Source organism: Anas platyrhynchos, chromosome 10 (genome assembly GCF_047663525.1).
Source record: "Anas platyrhynchos isolate ZD024472 breed Pekin duck chromosome 10, IASCAAS_PekinDuck_T2T, whole genome shotgun sequence".
In the NCBI taxonomy this organism is placed as follows: domain Eukaryota; kingdom Metazoa; phylum Chordata; class Aves; order Anseriformes; family Anatidae; genus Anas; species Anas platyrhynchos.
The window spans coordinates 8,637,025-8,655,264 of NC_092596.1; the positions used below are offsets into that span (position 1 = coordinate 8,637,025).

The 18,240-nt window shown below is 64.1% G+C and overlaps 2 protein-coding genes across 5 annotated transcripts; both read right to left on the reverse strand.

Annotated features, from left to right (window-relative positions):
* Positions 1-29: 29 nt before the first annotated feature.
* PHKA1 (phosphorylase kinase regulatory subunit alpha 1) lies at positions 30-14,024 on the reverse strand. 4 transcript variants are annotated; one of them, XM_038184380.2, is made up of 33 exons: positions 13,877-14,024; positions 13,607-13,765; positions 13,131-13,178; positions 12,647-12,815; positions 12,265-12,347; positions 12,041-12,121; positions 11,746-11,844; positions 11,494-11,640; positions 11,220-11,273; positions 10,883-11,005; positions 10,697-10,792; positions 10,367-10,474; positions 10,146-10,224; positions 9,812-9,946; positions 9,094-9,203; positions 8,795-8,939; positions 8,146-8,224; positions 7,882-7,961; positions 5,948-6,124; positions 5,636-5,730; positions 5,350-5,489; positions 5,065-5,221; positions 4,839-4,918; positions 4,634-4,712; positions 4,417-4,546; positions 3,939-4,040; positions 3,711-3,826; positions 3,336-3,374; positions 2,362-2,406; positions 1,944-2,114; positions 1,388-1,441; positions 1,046-1,246; positions 143-861 (listed from the first exon to the last, which is right to left on the reverse strand). In XM_038184380.2, the coding sequence occupies exons 1-33, from the start codon at positions 13,952-13,954 to the stop codon at positions 688-690; spliced, it is 3,633 nt and encodes a 1,210-aa protein (XP_038040308.2). In that variant the 5' UTR covers positions 13,955-14,024; the 3' UTR covers positions 143-687. The 4 variants fall into 4 exon arrangements, with proteins under 4 accessions (XP_071898948.1, XP_038040307.2, XP_038040308.2 ...); XM_038184378.2 differs by having other exon boundaries at positions 7,786-7,961; XM_072042847.1 differs by lacking the exon at positions 3,336-3,374 and having other exon boundaries at positions 30-861.
* A 752-nt stretch (positions 14,025-14,776) lies between these two features.
* On the reverse strand, positions 14,777-18,135 carry BMP15 (bone morphogenetic protein 15). Its single transcript, XM_027465364.3, has 2 exons — positions 16,626-18,135; positions 14,777-16,143 (listed from the first exon to the last, which is right to left on the reverse strand). The coding sequence occupies exons 1-2, from the start codon at positions 16,921-16,923 to the stop codon at positions 15,371-15,373; spliced, it is 1,071 nt and encodes a 356-aa protein (XP_027321165.2). The 5' UTR covers positions 16,924-18,135; the 3' UTR covers positions 14,777-15,370.
* Between the last annotated feature and the right edge of the window lie 105 nt (positions 18,136-18,240).

Below are 18,240 nucleotides of genomic sequence, written 5' to 3' on the forward strand. Positions count from 1 at the left end.
CCCCCCATGAGGATCGCACTCTGCACACGTGTGCTGGAGACGTTTTATTGCAGGTTCCCACACAGCACGAGCATTTTTTTGTTGTTTGTTTGTTTTTGTGTTTTTTTGTGTGTTTTTTTTTTTTTTTTTTGAGTTTGTTTTTAAAACATTTGTTAAAAAAGGCCCACGGGAGGGCCCCAAGCCGGCTCACAGCCAGGCAGGCCCTGAGGGGCAGGGGGCTGCTGGCACAGCCCCCCAGCAGCTTTAAGGCAAACCAGACCCAGAGGTCAGCGAACACACGTGGAAAACACTTCCCCCAGCATTTTGGGGGCGGAAAGGGGTGAGGAGAAGGCACGGGCTGCCCGCTCCCCATCAGTCCAACAGCGCTATCCCTATCAGCAGCTGGAAGAGCACCAGCTCTAGCTAGGCTACACCCTGCAGATTTGGAGGACAAAGCAGCACAGAACGGGTTAAAAACCTCCAAAATGCTGCAGGAAGAAGGGGGGGGTCCTTCCAAGCCCCTTCGGACACAACCAGCCCTGAGGAGAGTACCAAAAAGCAGGCAGGTGCTGGCAGGAGCTCAGCCCTTCCCTGCTGGTGCTGCTCTCCCGGCGCAAGGCCGTCTGCCTGCAAACCCAGCCCGAAGGTCCGTCGTCCCCCAAAAACCCTCCCGTCGAGCCCGCAGGCTGGGGAGAAAAGCGGCGAGATCTACTGCATGGCACAGCCGTCGCCGGGCAGGAACTCGTAGACGTAGAGGGCCACGGATTTGGAGAGGTAGGTCATGGTGCCGAAGCGGCCGCTCGGCGCGCTGTCGTACAGCAGGCTGCAGATGCCCGTCGTGGGATCCCTCTCCAGCATGTCGTCGTCAGCACCCAGGGCTTTCTGGATTTGGGACGAGGGAAATGGGAAAGGCAGCGTTAGGAACGCGCTGCCACCCGCCAGCTGGCACCCCACACACGGGAGGAGGACACCGCATCGTCACCGTGCCACAGTGGGGACGACAGGCAGGACCCTCAGCGTGGGCGACTGACCCTTAGGTAGCCTGGGGGCTGACCGCAGCCCCTACCTGCTCCTCGTAGAAGAGGTCGTTGGCAGTGTGCACGATCTTTTCCACGGCTATGATGCCCCCGATGGTGTGCACCTCCATGTCCACCAGCATGGTGAGCACCAGGATGGCCTCCACCAGCAGCTGCCGGTACTCCGGCTGGGGCACGCGGTTGAGCACTGCCTCCACGTGCACGGCAAACTTTATTTCCCCCGGGGTCATCTGCGTGGAGGGAGGAGGAAATGCACCTAGGGTCTCGTTATCACCAGCACAAGTCCTGAGCCACGCTGGGCACTTCGCCAGGGCAGCTCCGTACCCAACGCCAACCCCCTTGCACTGTTCCCTGCCTCATGAACCTCCTACCTCTCTGGTTGTTGAAGAGGGGAGAACAAAGCCCTCCACGGAAAGACCATGGCACTGCAGAACAAGATGTGGAGACCATGGTTACAGCCTGCAGCAGCACTGTGCGCTCACTCGTTCCCAGCTGAGCATCAGCAATGTGCTGCCCACACACTCCAGCTCCACCTCCCGACTCCTTGCAACACTCCATCGCTCCTTAAACATCGGTTCGGCATCACCCGGAGCGCTCCCACACCCAGCACGGGGCTCTGCTCCCTGCTTTACCATGCCAATGATGAGCAGTGCCTGGAGCTGCCTCAGCTGGGGCTCCAGCACTGGGCTCCCACAGCTCACAAAAAGCTCCTCAGCAGACCCAGCATCTCTCTGCGAGGGTCAGAGCAGGGTGAAGGAGGTCCTGCATGCCTCCAAGCTCTTCCCCTGGCTTTCCAGGGCCAGCAGAAGGCCTTCTCCATGATGCATGTGTCACCATAACCTTGGGGACCAGCCCTGGGTGTCAAATTCACCCTAGGAAGGCCGGTGCCATGCGTGTGGAAAGGATGCAGCTGGATGCCCAGCTCACCTTCTGCAGGATCTTCCAGACCTTCTGGTAGAAGCCCATGGGGACACGGTTGAGGGCCCCATCCAGCCGCCGTCTCCGCTTCCACTGGCCCTGGCGGCTGTCTTTACCACTCTGGTCTTCCAGCATGCTCGAAAAGGAGCCCTTGCCCAGCAGCTCCGAGTGCCCGGTGGACTGGGCAGACAAAACAAGGACCATGGAAACCTCTGCAGGGTTAAACAGCCCACAGGAGCGCAGCCCGCTGCCACCCGAGGGCTTGTGCTCACCCAGCCTGGTTCCCAGGGCAGAGCTGCCACCCCCTGTCCCCAGCAAATCCCGACCCACAGCCCCCGCTCCCCACAGCCCGGAGGGCAGCAGCCCCCGCCGGAGCACAGCTCCATCCTGCAGCCACACAACGGGATGGCCAACAAACAGAGGTTACCAGAGAGGACATCAGGTCACCATCCCCGGACTGCAAACTGATGGGCTGGGGGAGAAAAGGAGAGGCAGAAATCAAACCGTGCCGGGGGGCTGGGCAGCCGGTGCGGCGAGCGGAGCAGCAGCAGCACAGACCAAGCTCAGTTATCCCAAGGGCTGCGGTTAGCTGGAGACTGAGAGGTAGTTTTGAGAGGCGAGCTGTGGAAAGTCTCACGTTAGCATCAGAAGGGGGGAGACTGCACTGGAGCAGGAGCAGGGCTGTTGTTGGCTGCTGGCACGGGCAGGGATTTAGTTCCAGGAGGAGTGGAGGGCTAGCAGCAGGTCGCCACCCGGGACCTGTCCTCGCCACGTGCACGGTCCCGCTGCCAAGCTTCACGCTGCAGCAGGGTGGCCATAAACCTGCTGCATCAAACTGGGCCCCACAGGATCTGTGGGGACGGGACCTCGCCAGGACACAAGCCAGGCGCCACAGGAGGTCCTAGTCCAGCATGAGCCCAGGAGGAGGTAGAATGGGGGTAGAGCTGGGATCCAGTGATCACCAGTCACTGTTCCAGCAGGACCACTGGCAGCGGAGACACTGTGCCACCTTGCTCAGCGCTTCTTTGTTGGTATTATGGGATCTGTTCAGCCGTGGCAGCTACGCAGCACAGCTCCTAGCTGGCTGCAATGCCATCGCACCCGTGGCTTTGAGAAACCTTCCTCCCTGATGGCCTCGAGAGAGCAGGTCCCGAAGGGGCTCAGCCGCCTGAATGCTGTGGGGCCACCCAGCCACACCGACCTCTTCCCGGGGCGCCTCCCCCCAGCCCTAAACGGAGCAACCCCGAGCCTGCCGAGAGGGGAAGCCAGCTCATTGCTGCAACAGCTCGCTCAGCGGGTTCGTTTAGGAAAGCTCATTAACTCATGCATGCTCGGAAGCTGCCCTAGGATGCAGCATGAGGGATAAAAGCTGAGGCTGTAGGAGGACCAAGGTGGCTTCACCTTACTCCCGGTCAGAGACTGCCTACGTTTATCCAGTTGCTGAAAAGAGAAGAAGGAAATGAAGTGGCTGCTGCTGCAAGAGGCCCACCAGGACCCCAGCCCCAGGGGGGAACCTCATGGTCCTGCCCACCCCTGCACCTTCTCGAGCACCCCTGTGCTCCCCCTGTACTGCACTGCTGGAGTCACCCCCGCGTTAGATTTATCCCACATCCCCTTCAGGGCACAACTGAACCAAAAAGGGGTCCTGGAGACAGCTCTAAGCTCTCTCTGAAGCCCAGGAGCGGGCTCTATCTACTCTCCCATCAATCCTGCTCGTCCCGGAGCCGCTCGTCCCCACAAAACTGCACAGGAGCAGCCTGCGCCGCCCACCCTCACCTGTTTGATCTCGCTCTTCAGCCTGACGATGCCAGCACGCTCGGGTTTGGTGGCCCCGACAGCGCCCACCTCGCAGATGGAGATGGAGGTGGTGACCGACGAGTCCACCGATCGCACTGGGGGAGAGGAGAGGGCCAGAGTGGGTCCCACAGCTCACGCAGCCTTCCCCTCCACCCCAGCCAGCACCACAGCGCAGAGCTGCTGCCATTTGGGCTGGACCAGACTCACCGCTCTTCTCCACCCCAAACTCCTTGCCAGAGAGGATGTGGAAGAGGAGGCTCTTCATGTCGGACGGGCTGAGGTTCATCAGGTTCTCAGTGGCTTCTCCAGCTGGGGACAACAGAGTGGGGACGTCGCACCCCCTGCACAACCCTCCTGGGAGATTTCGAGCCTGTGCCCCAGCCTGTTAGCGGGGGCTACACCTCGTCCCCCAAGGACAAATGTTAACTCCAGGTGTCGCCTACAGCAGGGATTCTTCCCCACGCCCACCCAATGCATGCCCGGATAAACATCACCACGAAATTACCTCCTGTTTTGTAGATTTTTGTGTGTTTTTACTGTATTGTGCTACCCCAGAGCAGTCCCAGCCACAAAGCCTGACACTTTCAGGCAGGGTCTCACCCTGGCACTGAGCGCTGCCCATTTTTAATGGCACTTCTCCTCCCTGGCACCACATCCCCCGTCCCACTGACCCCGCCGCACGTACCCGAGCAGCGCAGGGAGTGCGCCAGCTCCGTGGCCATCACCTGGATGATGAGCCCGATGCGGATTCGGAACATCTCCGCGAAGAGCGCGGGCTGGGTGCGCATGTACATGGCCAGGTACACCATGATCTCCTGCAGGGAGAGGGGCACGTCACCCCACGGCTGCTCCCCACAGCCCACAACCAGCCACGAGGTCCCCCGCTGCCCCCAGCCCTTCACCTGGGTGAGGATGGAGACGCTGAGGTTCTTCTCGCTGGCCTCGTCAATGAGGTGGACGAGCTCCTCGTAGGGGATCGGGCTGGGGAGGGAATGGCAGGAAGAGGTAAGGGACAGCCCCGCGTCCCCCCTTGCTCCTGGGAGGAGATGCAGCCCCACGGGCAGCCCCAGCCCAGCACACGTGGCGAGGGAAAAGTGCTGCACTCACGCAGAGATGGTCTTCTCGCGTGGCTCGGGGGGCAGCCCCACCGTCAGGTGCTTCTGGTGAGACAGCAGGTCCGTGCAGGCCTGGGGACAGCGAGGTCACCCCAGGCATCACCACCTGCCCTCGGGGCTTCAGCACCAGGCAGATGTAGCCACAGTTCTCTTGCCCTCCCAGCCGCCTCCCCCCCAATGCCCTCAGCCCCACCAGAGCTCTCCAGCGGGGCTCTCACCTCATCCAGAGCTTCCACTTTCTTCTTCAGGATGCCGGAGATGTAGCGGATCAGAGCCCACTGGCGCGTGGCGCCCACCCTGACGTACAGCTCGGTGAGGAGCTCCTTAACAGTAGGGCCAGGCTCGCTCTCCAGCCCCGTGTGCCACTCGGGTCCCCTGCGGCGAAGGAGATGCTGGGTGAGTGCCACCAGCTCGCCCTGGGGCAGCTCCCAGGCTCTGCAGGTCGAGGCAGGAGCACGGCTGTGGCTGCTCAGCGAGCGGGCAGGACTCCGAGCTCGCCGTACTTGAGGATGTGGAGCATGTAGAGGATGTCCGCCTGCTCCTGCAGCGTGGGGCAGATGCGCAGCTGCTCCACCAGTGCCTTGCAGTCCACGTTGCCAGCCTCGTCGCGGGGCAGGTTCATCTCTGCATGGAGCGCGTGGCTCTGGGGGAAGAGAGACCCGTGCTCCTGGTTAGCACCCGTGAGCATCCCCGGCCACAAAGGGCCCAGCTTTCCCCAGAAGGATCCTCTGGCTGCAGCCAAAAAGCCTGGCGGTGCCGCCTGCCCAGCTGGGACGGGAAGGGGCTCACCTTGCCCTCCTGCTCATGCTGGTGGGGCGAGCTCAGCAACTTGACCGACTGCTGGGATGCCTGGAAGATCTTGCTGGGGACGTACATCCCCACATCTGAAAGGCAGACGGGGCTGGTGCAGGCATTTCTCACCTCCAACCACCCCCACAGTGCCCCAAGCCAGCTCCCACCCCACCTTCTGCCCCACCAGCTGCCCCTACAGCGCATCCCCCGGGTCATGCCGGATCCCACACGGATGGGGACGCTCCCAAAAGCGCCTCATCCCCACCACGAGGACGGAACGGAGCCGGGGAGGGCGCCGGCGTGACTCACTCTGGACGTGGAGATCCTTGGCCTTGGACGCCAGGGACATGAGGTCTCGGGTGGTGTGCACGGCGGCGCGGAAGCGGCTCAGCCCCCCGCGCTGGGCGGTGGGAGGGAGGTTGGCCTGGGGAACCGTGCGCTGCAGCAGGTGGTCCAGGTACTGCGCCACCTCGTCAAACGTGTCCGCTGCAACGGGAGGAAGAGGAGAAAGCTTCAGCCACCGGCCGCCCGCCTAGCGCCCCGAGGGCAGAGCTCCCCAACCGTGCCCCCGGCGGGGACAGAGCTTGGCTGGCTGCACGAAGCGACAGCCGGCAGGACGGACAGACAGACGGACAGACGGTGGTGGCACTGCCAGGGGAGGCACCGTCTGTCCCAGCACAGAGCGCTGAGGGTGCCCCAGCACAGCCCGGCACGGCTTCAGCACGAGAGCAAGACAGGGAGGGTTTTGCGACCATTATTTGTGATTGGAAATCACCGGTTATTTCTAACGAGGAGTTGCAGGAGGCCAGCCGGCTCTCCTTTATAAATGGCCACCTCCTGTGTGGCTCTTTGCCCTGCCTCCACTTCGGCTGCTCGCTACCCACGGCATGGAGAAGGGGCTCAGAGGCCACGTCTCTGCCGCCCAGGACGTAAGGGTGCCGCGGAGCAGCGCGGGTGATGCCCCAGGTGGGAGCTGCCCCACGCCAGGTGATGCCACGCAACACGGAGCTGTTGGTGAATTTCCAGCCTTGCTGCTGTCCAGAAGCTTTTCTGCTCCAGGAGGAGAGTTAGGGATGGCATCCGAGGCTGGCAGCACGATATCTCCTTCCCACATCTGGCGGGGATGCCCCGAACCAGCACCCGGAGGCTCCGTTAGAGAAGTCCCCCAAGACAGACAGCGCATCGGAGAGCATCGTCCTGTCCATCCGGCCACAGAAAAAAACTTTAAACCGAGCGTCTTTTAGGGTGGACGCACTGGCCAGGCAGGCCCCATCTTCTGCTGGGGTAAAGGGAAAAAAAAGACACCCCGGAGGAGCTCGGCCGCAGCCCGCAAAGCTGCAGCCCCAGGCAGGCCAACCGTGGAGCGTGGATGAAGCGAGAGAAGGGCAGTCATGCGAGAGAAACAAGCACTCAGAGTCGCAGCGGTGCAGACGTTGGCTCCAGGCGCAGCAGAGGCAGAGCAGATCGATGGGAAGGCCGGGAAGATGACCTGAGCGACACTGGGGCACACAGGAGGAGGTGCCCAGGGGAGCAGCAAAACCTGCGCCCTGCTGCGCTCTCAGGACACGGGGGTCCTGCAGGCTGCGACGGGGCCACGGCCCCTACGGGCACCCCGTCCGTGGCAGCGAGGCTCAGACTGGAGCTGCCCTGTCCGGGGACACCCAAAAGCCTTGTGACAACACCACCCAGAGACTGCTGGGGGAGGTGGTGGCTCTTCCCCACCACCTCGGGCACTGCACCATCACCTTCTGCACCGCCACTTGTGCTGAGCGCACCCGAGATCTTCAGCCAAATCTCCCGGGCAGAGGCAGGTGGCCGAGCCTTCGTCTCTTCCCCACGCAACAGCCTATGAAGGTTTTGGGGTGGCTCGCTCAGGAGCAGCCCCTCTGCTCGTTTCAGCCCCGTTCCCCATCCTCAGCCCCCATCCGGCCGGGACACCCCTGTGGCGAGGGGCTGCGACAGCCACCTCCGCTCACCCAGCCCCAGCACCCTGCGAGCATCACCCAGAAGGGGTTAACTGATGGTGGGAACCCAAAAGGGTGAAAAATTTGGTGGCAGGCGCCGTCAGGGAGGTCGGGAGCTACGGGTTTCACGGGAGAGTTGGGCGTTTTCCGTGCCACAGCAGCGTCTGGCCCGTTCCCCCTTACCATCCTCTGCCAACTGCAAGCCATGCAGCCACTCCTCAGGGTCTAGCTCCTCAAAGCTGCCAATGCCGAGCTCGTAACCGCTGGCAAAGACCTTACCCTCCGGCCCAGGGTCCATGAAGCTGAGGTGTGTTCGGCACGACGTTGTCAGGAACTCCGACAACTTACCCGTCTGGATCCTGGGCAAGAAGAGGGGAGGTCACCCAGAGGAAAAGCGAGGCAGTGCCCTCGGCTCGCCTCCTGGCCTTCAGCAAGCAGGGACAGGCAATGGGGTGGTGCACGAATCCCACAGCTTCCTTGAGCTGTTTGCCAAGGCTGGGGCTGTCCCCAATTCCCTGCTGCGCCCCGAGCGGCTGCGCTCACCTTGCGCCCCCGAAATACCCATCCTGCAGCTTCCGCAGCGTCGCCAGCACCGCCGGGTGCACGCTGCTGCCCGTTTCGTCTGGTGGGGACAAGAGAGACAGGCAGTCAGGCTCTCCTGCCCCAACAGGCACCCGGTAACGCGGGGCCGGGTGGGCATTCAGACATGCAAAGCGCCGCGGCAGCAGCCAGACCCTTGCTCTGGGGTGCGCGGCACCAAGAGCACCACCCAAAAAGAGAAATTCGGGACTGGCTGGGCTGGCTAACCAGCAAAGCCAGGCCAGGATGCACTCCAGGCCGTTTAGGAAAGCCTTGAAGGGGCAGTTAGCCGTGATGAAGGGTTAAGATGCAGGAAGAGCCCCAAGAACGCTTTTAGAGGGGAATTATTTTTTTGGTTTTGCTCCCGAAAGGCTTCCCAAACAGGCCTGGCTGCCCGGAGACGAAATGCTCCCATGCCAACAAACCTGACTCGAGCTCCAGGCGCTGCTGCTTGGCAGGTAGCCCTGCTGGCAACCAGGCCAGCTGCCAACCCAGCGTGACTCCTTTGAGCTCTCCACGAGACGCCCCTGGCTGGTCTGGCCCTGCCGTGTACACATTACCCGGCCTGTCCCCATCCACCCCCCCCAGGCCGAGGAGGCTGGAGGATCCCTACCAAGCATGGTTTGCGAGATGGGGAAGGTGATGGTGGGCCGCCCGGTCATCCTCCAGCGGCTGCAGAGGTACGAGAGGTCCGTCCTCAGCATCTCCACGATCATCTTGTTGTCGAGAGCCAGGTAGAACTGCTGCTGGTCGATGAACTGCGGGGCAAGCAGGAGATGTGAGCGGCCCCCCCCGCAGCCACCGGGTCCCTCTGGTGCCACCCGCGCCCTGCCACCAGCCACCCCCGAGAGCAACCGAGGCACTCGGCCAGCAGGGAAGCCTCCTGCCCTGTTACACGGTGTGGCCACCCACCTGGGGGGTGAAGGTGAAGATGTTCTTCCTGATGTTGTAGAGCTTGGAGGTGCCCAGGACGCCCATGTGCCGGTAGGGCCGCCCCGTCAGGCACATCTGCTTGTTGCGACCTGGGGGAAAAGGAGGTTTTATGGCATCTTCCCCGAGCCCTCTGACTAAAGGGGATGCTGTGGCAAGCGGAGACGGGCTCCTGTGCTAGCAGCCAGGAGGAAAAGGGCGATTTGTGGTGGGTGACACAGCAGCCACATCACCCTCGGGCACGGCAGCCCCACGCAGAGGCACCCCAGCAGCTGCCAGGCTGCTCCCCTGCCCCTTTTGCCCATGTCACACTTGGCCTTTCGGTGGCTTAAATTAGCCAGCGCTCGCAGCCTGGGGCAGGTCAGGTTTCTCCTTTGGCCCCGGGCTGGATCTCCAGCTCCTGCACAACAAGCCCTGCGCCCGAGGAGCCGCGGCACCGGGGAAGGAGCGCGCGGATTTCAACGCTCCCTCCCCTCACCGCCTGCCTTCCCTCCAGCAACAGCCGTCCTGGCTCAGCTGGGAGACCCTTCCCTGCGGTCTGCCTGGCTTCCCTCACCAAAATTTGGCTACAGGAACAAAAACCAGCTCCTGCTCACACCAGGATGGCAACGTCCTAAACAGACGGGCAGGACATCAGCATCTGTGAGAGGGGTGGGAACGACCCCTCTGCACCCCCAACCCTGCCAAACTCCTGGCTCACCCAGGCGAGCGTAGATGTGGCTGAGGATGCGAGCAGGCTGCACCCTGATGGGGTAGACGTCGGCCACGGTTTCCACGTCGATGCCTTCCTTCCTCAGCACAGCTTTGATGCCCTCGGTCTCCGCCAGGATGCACACTGCAGGGGGAGGAGAGCAGGCTCAGGGCTCGCGCTCGGGGCCACCCAGGTGCCACAGGGGCCAGCAGAAGGCACCCCGCTACCAGAGCCGAGATCTGGCTCCACCAGCGACCAGAGCCACCACCCCACAGCCAGCCCCCCAAATTCCGCACGGGCAGAGTCCCCGTGCAGGGGTTTGGGACCGGTCCCTTCGGCTCACCTTGCACCACCACGTCAGGCTTGGGGACGGTCGCAAAGCGGCGGTTGAGGGGATCAATTTCACCCGGAGCCAGAAACCCCTGGGGGGGGAAAATAAAAAAAATTAAAAAAAAGAGGCATGAGGGGATGAACAAACACTTCATGGGGTGTGCAGGGATGGAGGTGACAGCTTCCCCGCAGCCGGTGGCGCAGGGTGGCAGCGTTTGTCCTCGGTGACCATACCTCGGCCATCAGGCAGCCCAGGATGTAGAGGGACTGGCCCCACATGAGCGGCAGCTTGCCCATGGGTATCCTGTCCACGGTGTGGGGGTTCCTGTACTCCTCATCCACCTGCAAGAGAAGCCAGGAGGTAAACAGGGGACCCCCAAACCAGGGATGCTGAAGGAAACATCACCGTCGCGTTTCGGAGACTGCCAACCCACCCGCAGGGTCAGCAAGGCACCCTTGAGGATGGGGCCAAGATACACTTTGGCAAAAAAAAAGTAGTTTATTTATCCAATAAGTCATTGTTTGTGGGTTTTTTGGTTGTTTTTTTTTTTTGCAGGCCCCCACCTTGTCCGGCGGCACGCTGTAGAGCTCCGGCAGCAGGCGCACCCCGTTCTTCCCCTTGATGAGGACCCCCTCCAGGGCCTCCCGGTACTCCTGCACCTGGGGAGAGAGCGGAGGAGATGAGCCAAGGGCACGGCTCCCTCGCCAGGGAGTCCTTTCCCTGCCCCGCCGGGTCCTGCCCCCCTTTACCTGCTCCATGTTTCCGCTGAAAAGCCCATCGATGATCAGGTAGGTCCAAAACAGAGGCCACTCACACTCGATGTTCTCAAAAAGCTTCAGCTCCGCGGGTTCGTAGTAGGACCGGTTGGGATCCTGCAGAGCATCCCACGACCACAAGGCAAAGGGTTACGGGATCCCTGCAAAATCGTGGGGTTCCAGCCCCTCCCCGCTGAGCCCCCAGCCCCAAATGCCCCCGCTCTGTGCGCGACGGCTGCCAACACGCTGGCAAAGTTCTCGAGCGCTGGGGAAAGCCAGGGTGCCAAAAACGCAAGCCAGGGCAGCCTCTCCTCGGCACGGGGACCCTCACCTCTTTGGGGGTCCTGTATCCGTCACGGAGGAAGCGGCAGCAGCCGTAGCGCCCCTGGGAGGAGAGGGAGAGAGGTGGTGAGCAGGAGGCACAGCGGGAGGCACCTTCTGCTTCTCTGGCCAAAACCCCTCCCTCGGTCACCCGGTGCCCCACGATCACAGCCCGGGGCCACCACCACAGGTGACAGAGATTGGGAGAGGACAGATCCTGGCACCCCATCCCCAAGAACATTTTGGGGAAGGAAAGGCAGGAGGAGGAGGGCCGAGCCGCTCACCTGCAGCTTGGTGATGATCTCCTGCTTGGTGATTTCCACCAGCTCGCTGTCCTCCACGGCGAAGGCCGGGTAGGAGATGACGGAGAGCACGCTGGCATCCACCTCCTTGGACGTGGAGGCCCTCGGCAGCATCGAGTGGAGGATGGACTGGGCGCAAGGGGAAGGAGAGGGATTAAGTCGCCGCCGCTCGTGCCACAAACCCAGCAGATCGCCGTCGGCCCCGCGGCGATGGGACACGGGCAGGGACCTCACCTGGCAGTGCTGCACCTCGTCCGACAGCACCCGTATGACCGACTGTGGGCCTCCCTTTGCTCCGAAGAGATCCAGCTCATCCAGGGCCTCCAGGGCAGCCTGCAAGCAGGGCGACACCCGGAGCAGCGTGCGCTCCACCATGCTGCCCGTCCGCAAGAGCTCCCGCCTCGCGCCAGCCCCGCTGCCCAATTTGGAGCAAGGACGAGATGCAAAATCCCCCCCTGCATCTGCAGAGGCTCTGCAGGGCACCGCTGGCAAGAGGGACCAAATCCTGTCTCCCCTCTCCCCGGCTCACCTTGGCCATGCCGACGGAGCTGGCGTTCAGCTCGGTGATGCCCTGGTTGGTCTTGTCCCCGCGCTCCCATATCCCAAAGTCCTGCAGGGAGGCAGCGGTTCGTGGTGTGCCCCAAAAGCCTTCGAATCCCACCCGGTGGCAGTGCTCCTGTGGGGTTCTGCTCACCACCTTCCCCCCCCCGGGCACCATCCCCTTCCCATACAAAGTCCCCGTGGGCTACCCACCGCCGTCTTGTAGGCTGCTTCGATGTAGAAGACAAGGTTCTGGATGAAGTTGACCTCATCCAGGCTGTGAATTATGTGGAGGCCTGAACCAGGGGGGGAAAGCTCAAGTTATTCCTCAGGCATCGCCAGGAAGGGGCCACCTCCTCCTCACCCGCCCCGCGGTGTCCCCATCCCCTCTCCCACCCCACACAGCAGCTCTGGGGCTCTCCAAGCACCGAGGGACCCAAATCCACCCTGCAGGCTGTGTCCTTGCACCGGGGGACACCCAAAAAGCAACACCACAGATCTACCCCCAAAACCCTAAAGCCCTCAGGCCCTCTCCACGTCATTTTTTGCGCTCCCCCGAGGCGCAGGGTTCCAGCTGGTGCCCCAGCAGCGTCACCTGAGGCCGTCATCTGCGCCAGCATGAGCAGGTAGAGGGAGGTGGCGTCCAGCTGCAGGTGCCCCCACTCGTGGTCCCCCACCACGGTGGCACAGGTGTGGGTGTTGTACTTGGCGTGGAGGCAGTCCCGGGTGCTCTGGCTGTACTTGAAGGCCTCCACCTTGTCCACCTGGAGAGGAGAAGGGTCCCCAGGGCAGCTCCGTTCTGCCCGGGGGGCCGGGCTCTCTGTGCCACCCCGGTGGACGACACGGCCACGTTTGCACCGCAGGGAAAGGAGAGGGTCACTCCAAAACATTCTTGGGGAAACACAGCGCCACGAGGCAGAGAGCAGCTTGGGGAGCACAGAGCTCCCGCAGCGCTGGGACCCCCCTCTGTGGGGCAGGCACTCGGTGAGGACTTCTTTTAAGACTTTCTGCCAGGAGGCCACCCCTGCCCTCACGGAGGGGAGCACAGCCGGGGCTGACGGCCCTAAAGACCCCCTTACCTGTCTCATCATGCACTGCAGCAGCCCCCGCATCAGCTTCACCACGCTCTGCAGGGCGAAGGGAAAACAACCCCGTCACCCCCGCGGGGCCGGCGAGGAGAAAGCCCTGACTCAGGAGCAGCTGGTGCCTGACCTCTGCGGCACTCGGCCACCCGCTGCCCGTAACCAGAGCCCCCCCCGTCCCCCACGCCACGGGGGGGAGGCAGAAGGAGAACCCCACGGCTGGGAGCCGCGGGTTTGGGGGCCACGGCAGCCCCTAGACGGGACAAGGGGCTGCGTCCCCACACCCCCACGGCCCCATATCACCAAATCACAGCTTGGAGACCTCAAAATCATGGAATATCCCAATGTGCGCCCCCACAGCGCCCCGGGGGCTGCTCCGGGTGGGCTCCAGCTCCATCCCGGGGGCGCGCAGCCCCGCACGGCGCAAGGGGGGGGTCCCAACTCGTTGTCCCCTTTGCTGTCCCCGTCCCTACCTGCTCCAGCTCGTACGCCTTGGCCTTATCCTCATCTCGGTCGGCGTTTTTGCGGTAGGCGAGCCCGAGCCCCCAGACGGCCAGCACGCTGTACACATTGTCGCGCACCCACGCGTCGCGGTGGTCGGCGCTGGCAGGCAGCAACCCGGTCACTGCGTCCTGGGGGGGGGGCACACGCCGAGAAAAACCCTTCGGTAACACGCAGCGAGCCCCTCGCCCTTTTTTACCCCCCCTCCCCAAATTTTAAAACCCTTTAAAGCCGGTGCGCACCTGGTGCCGGAGGATGGTTTGCTGCACCAGCCGCCCGTAGCCGTCCAGGCGCACGCCCGAGTTGCTGCGGCCCCGCATGGCGACACCGGGAGCACCGTGGGGGGGGGACGGGGAAAAAAAACACCGCGGGGGGGGGCCCAGGGCAGCGGCACCGGGGTCCTGGCAGCGCCGCCGCCGCGCCCCGAGGCTCCGCGCTGCAGCGAGCCCCGGCGCAATTCGGGGTTCCTGGGGGTGTGGGGGGGTCCCGGGGGGGTTGCGGCGTCTGCAGGGCCTCCGGGAAAATTGGGGGGTGCGGGGGGGGTCGCAGAGGGGAGCTCGCTATGGAGCGGGCAGGACCTGCCCCCCCCTCACCCCCCCTCTGAAGGCATCGCGGGAGGGGGAGGCGGCGCCCTCTGCTGGGGCGAGAGCGGGGACACGGGGGGGGCACGCGGGGACATCGGGGAGGGGGCGGCACTGTCCCTTTGACCCCTCCCCGAGGGCAGAAGGGGCACACGGGCACCCCAAGTGAGCCCCCAGAAACCGGGATCCCTCTTGATCCGTCCCACCCCCGGGATGTCCCCACGGGACCCCCCCCACAGGGGCCACAAATGTCACCTGAGGTCCCCCAGAATCAGGAATGTCCCCCCAGGATCAGGGATGTCCCCCCAGAGGACCCCCCAGGAGCTCCAGATGTCCCCCAGGTTCAGGGACATCCCTCTGGAGACCCCCCCCCCAGGAGCCCCAAATGTCCCCTGAAGGACCACAGGATCAGGGATGTTCCCCCCCAAGCCCCCCACTGCCACCCAGACATGGGGACAAGGGACACACCACCCACATAAGGGGGTCGGGGGGCTCGGAGCACCCCCCCCGCAGAGAGCAGCAGCACACCAGGCACGGAGCAAAGAAGGCACCAAGATGGTGTTTAGCAAAATCCAGCAGTTTATTTAATTACAGTCAGCAATAAATAGAGGAAAGCCAGGCTGTGTGAGCCTGGGGGGGGCACCGGCACCTCCAGAGACAGGGACAGACCCGGAGCAGAGCCCAGCCCACGCGGGACAGCAAAGGGAGACCGCAACGGAGGTGGCACCGCCGTCCCCGTGTCCCACCAGTTTCCATAGCCCCCCCGAGCAAAGCCAGGGGGGCTGCGAAGGGGCGGGGAAGCCCCCCAAAATTCCCAGAGCTGGGACAAGACGGCTTGGGGTGCGCAGGACGGAGTCCCGTGGGTGCTGCCGGCGTGGGGTGGCAGCACGGGGACACCCCTCTCCACCAGCTTCGTGCTCCAGTCCCCAAAACAGGCAGTGGCTGCGGGACGGAGGGATGCTGTGGGGCAGGTTCCCGCCTTTAAAAACCTACGTTTTGTGTTTCCTTTTTTTTTTTTTTCCTTCTTCTTCCATAAAACTGTAAAACTTTTCCCGCAAAGCATCGCGCCAGGGCGGAGACGAACCCCTCCCAAGGAAAATAACAAAGAAAAAAAAGAAAAACACCACCAAAAAAATCCAGCTCTGGATGTGTGGGTTACCGGCAGGTGCAGGACTCTGCGATCATGTTCTCGTACTCCTTGTAGAGGATGCCCCCGTCGTGCTGGATCATCAGGACGCTGATGGGGCTGTAGCGGTAGGGGACGCAGGAGGGCCGGGGGACGGTGGCGTCCACCAGCTGGTGGACCAAGTTCTGCACCACGGCGTGGTTGGGCGCGTGGTAGCCGTCGCGGAGGAGCCGCGGGCAGGCGCCCTTGCAGTAGCGCGGGTTGTAGCGGTGGGGAGCGATGATCCAATGGTCCCAACCCAGCTGGGCGAAGCTGACGGGGAAGGAGCGCAGGGAGCAGTCACTTTTCTCTCCTCCGGCTTCCCGCAGGTAGCCGGGCAGGTCGTGGAGCAACATCCCCGCATCTCGCCGGCTCCTCCGCGGCTCCGGCAGCGTCCCGCTGCGAGTGTCGTTGAGGAAGAGGAGGAGGAAGGGGTCCGCGGGGGACGGTGGGGCTGGAGGGGCGGCGGCGCGGCCGGCTCGCACGCAGACGTGCCGCAGGGTCAGCGTCCCCTCGGCGCTGCCGTTCCCCGGGGACAAGTAGGGGGTGACGTCCGCTTCGGTCCAGCCGCGCCGCGGTGGGGCGGTGGTGGGGCTGAGCAGCACCGGGGGGGCTTCAGCGGTGGCCACCAGCTCCAGGGCGCACAGGAGCCGGCCACGGGGCAGCGGCAGGCTCTGCGGGTAGACCACGGTGGCGCGGAGAAGGTGCTCAGCTTCGGGTTGGCCGCCCAGGCGGTAGGTGAGGGGCTGCACGTACCAGCGACCTGCAGGGTGAAGCCATCAGGGACCGCCTGGATGGGGCGGCCGCGCTCGTGGCATCGCCACCTCCCACCCCACCGCACCCGGGGTGGGGTCTGCGTTCACATCGGGACCCTCAAAAGAGGTCATCGGGGATGGGTCCCACCTGGATCCCACCCCTCTCACACCAGCATCACCACCCTGGCACGGATGGGGAGCCAGGAGCACCCACAGCTTGAGTTCCAAGCAATGCTCTTGCCCAAAATGTCCCCAAACCAACTCAACATCGCCCCCCAAACCAACACCAACCCCATATTGCCCCCAAACCAACACCAACCCCACAGCTGAGCGCTCCCCAGCGCACAATGAGGACCCCAATAAACGCGGCGTCCCCAGACCCACAGGGACCCCATAGCCAAATGCTGCCACGCAGGGCACGCTGAGGACCCCAAGCAGAGCCCCCCAGGCTCAAAACCACCCCAAAACCTCCCCCGGGACGCCACCTTACCTGCCCAGGGCTGTCCCCCGTGGGAAGCTGCCCGCACCAAGCGGACGGTGTTGGTGCCTGGGCTGCGGCCGCGCCGTGGCCGGCCCTCACGGTTGGCGGCACGCCGGTACAGCTCCAGCATGTACCGCAGGGGGGGCCCGCTCGCAGGGCCCCCCCGCCAGCTCCAGCTGCCCGGTGCTTGCGCCCGCAGCGCTTGCAGGAGGGGCAACGGGGGGGGCTGGCTGGCAGCCTGGGAGAGCGGCACGGCGAGGAGGAGGAGGAGGAGGAGGGTGGTGGTGAAGGGCCGGAGCGAAGCCATGGTGGGCAAGAGGGGGTGAGGTGGCAGCAGGATTAAGGGAGGCCTGCGGTCATGCTTTGTGTGTCCCCCCAAAAAAAAGAAAGAAAAGGGCGAAGCTGGGCACGGGCACCAGCAGAAGGAGGTCCCAGGGTGCTGTCACGCCGCGGAGCCCATGCCGACTGCTTCGGCTGGGCACGAAGAGAAAAAAGAAAAGGGAGGGCTCTGCAAAAAGGAGTGCAAGATCAGGACTAAAACCCAGTCCCCCAAAACAGGGGGGGCAAAGCCAGCTGGACAAGAGCCTGGCTAAAGAAGGAGGGGGCTTAAAAGTGCCAGGGAGGGGGCAAAAGGGAGAGGGGTGCGGCGGGGTGGGTGGGGAGGACCAGCTTGCTCAGCCCACCTGCTCCTCACCAGCCTGGTCCAGCAGGGTGAGAGGGCTGGGGGCCCATGGGGCATTTTAAAGGCATGGTCCCAATTAGGGTTTAAAGGGGCAGGAGCTCCCCAGGGCCGGCTGCTGGCCGGGGGGGCTCCTCCTGGGGTCACGCTGGAGGGCAGGGAGCATCGTGCCCGTCACGTTTCCCCTGCAGGGACGTGGGATGGGGGACACCGAGCCTGGGGGGTGGTGGCACTGAGCATGGGGGTGGTGGCACCAAGTTCAGGGGTGGTGGCACACATGGACACGGTGACCCCGATCCCAGCAGGACAACGCAGGCTGGTGGCACCTGTGCTGTGCCTGTCACCGTGCTGGTGGCGGGATGGAGAGATCTTGGGGTTGGGGGGAGGGACACTGCATGGGGACCACCAGCGGTGGCTCAGGGACACTGGGGACAGCTGGGAGGGTGGCAGGGGGGTCTGTACAGGGGGGACTCCCACATCCCGGTGGCGTGGGGACAGCGCCGAGCTCCCGGCGCCGCAGTTTTGGGCAGGAGGCGATGAGTCAGGGCTGCCGGGGGGACGCGGGGGGACGTCCTGGGGGACAGGGTGGGGACCAGACGGCGGCCTCGCGTCACCCGCTCCCAACCCGGGCGTGGTGACGGCTGGCCCACGAGTGACGGGCTCCGAGCCGAGCCGTGCCAACAACCCACGCTGCGCCGAGCCGAACCGTGCCAAATCCTGCGCCCCTCGCGGCGTGCCAAACCGCCCCCGAGCGTGCCAAGCGCCCCCGCGAGCTGTGCCAAACCGTGCCCAGCCGTGCCAGCGCTCCTTGCGCCACCGGGCAGGGCTGAGCTGGACCGAGCCGAGCCGTGCCAAGCGGCTGCGGGCGGCTCCGAGCCGTGCCGAGCCGGGCGGGGCTGCGCTGCGCTGCGCTCCGCCCCGGCCTGGCGGGCGGGCGGGAGGTGG

Coding starts and splice junctions, on each gene's coding strand:
- PHKA1 (XM_038184378.2), bottom strand. CDS start 13,954: ATGCGGGGCCGCAGCAACTCGGGCGTGCGCCTGGACGGCTACGGGCGG. Junction 10,225..10,366: donor TGGGCTGCCTGATGGCCGAG/GTATGGTCACCG, acceptor TTCCCCCCCCAG/GGGTTTCTGGCTCCGGGTGA. Junction 862..1,045: donor ACCTCTTCTACGAGGAGCAG/GTAGGGGCTGCG, acceptor TCCCAAATCCAG/AAAGCCCTGGGTGCTGACGA.
- BMP15 (XM_027465364.3), bottom strand. CDS start 16,923: ATGGCTTCGCTCCGGCCCTTCACCACCACCCTCCTCCTCCTCCTCCTC. Junction 16,144..16,625: donor CGGGGGACAGCCCTGGGCAG/GTAAGGTGGCGT, acceptor TTCACCCTGCAG/GTCGCTGGTACGTGCAGCCC.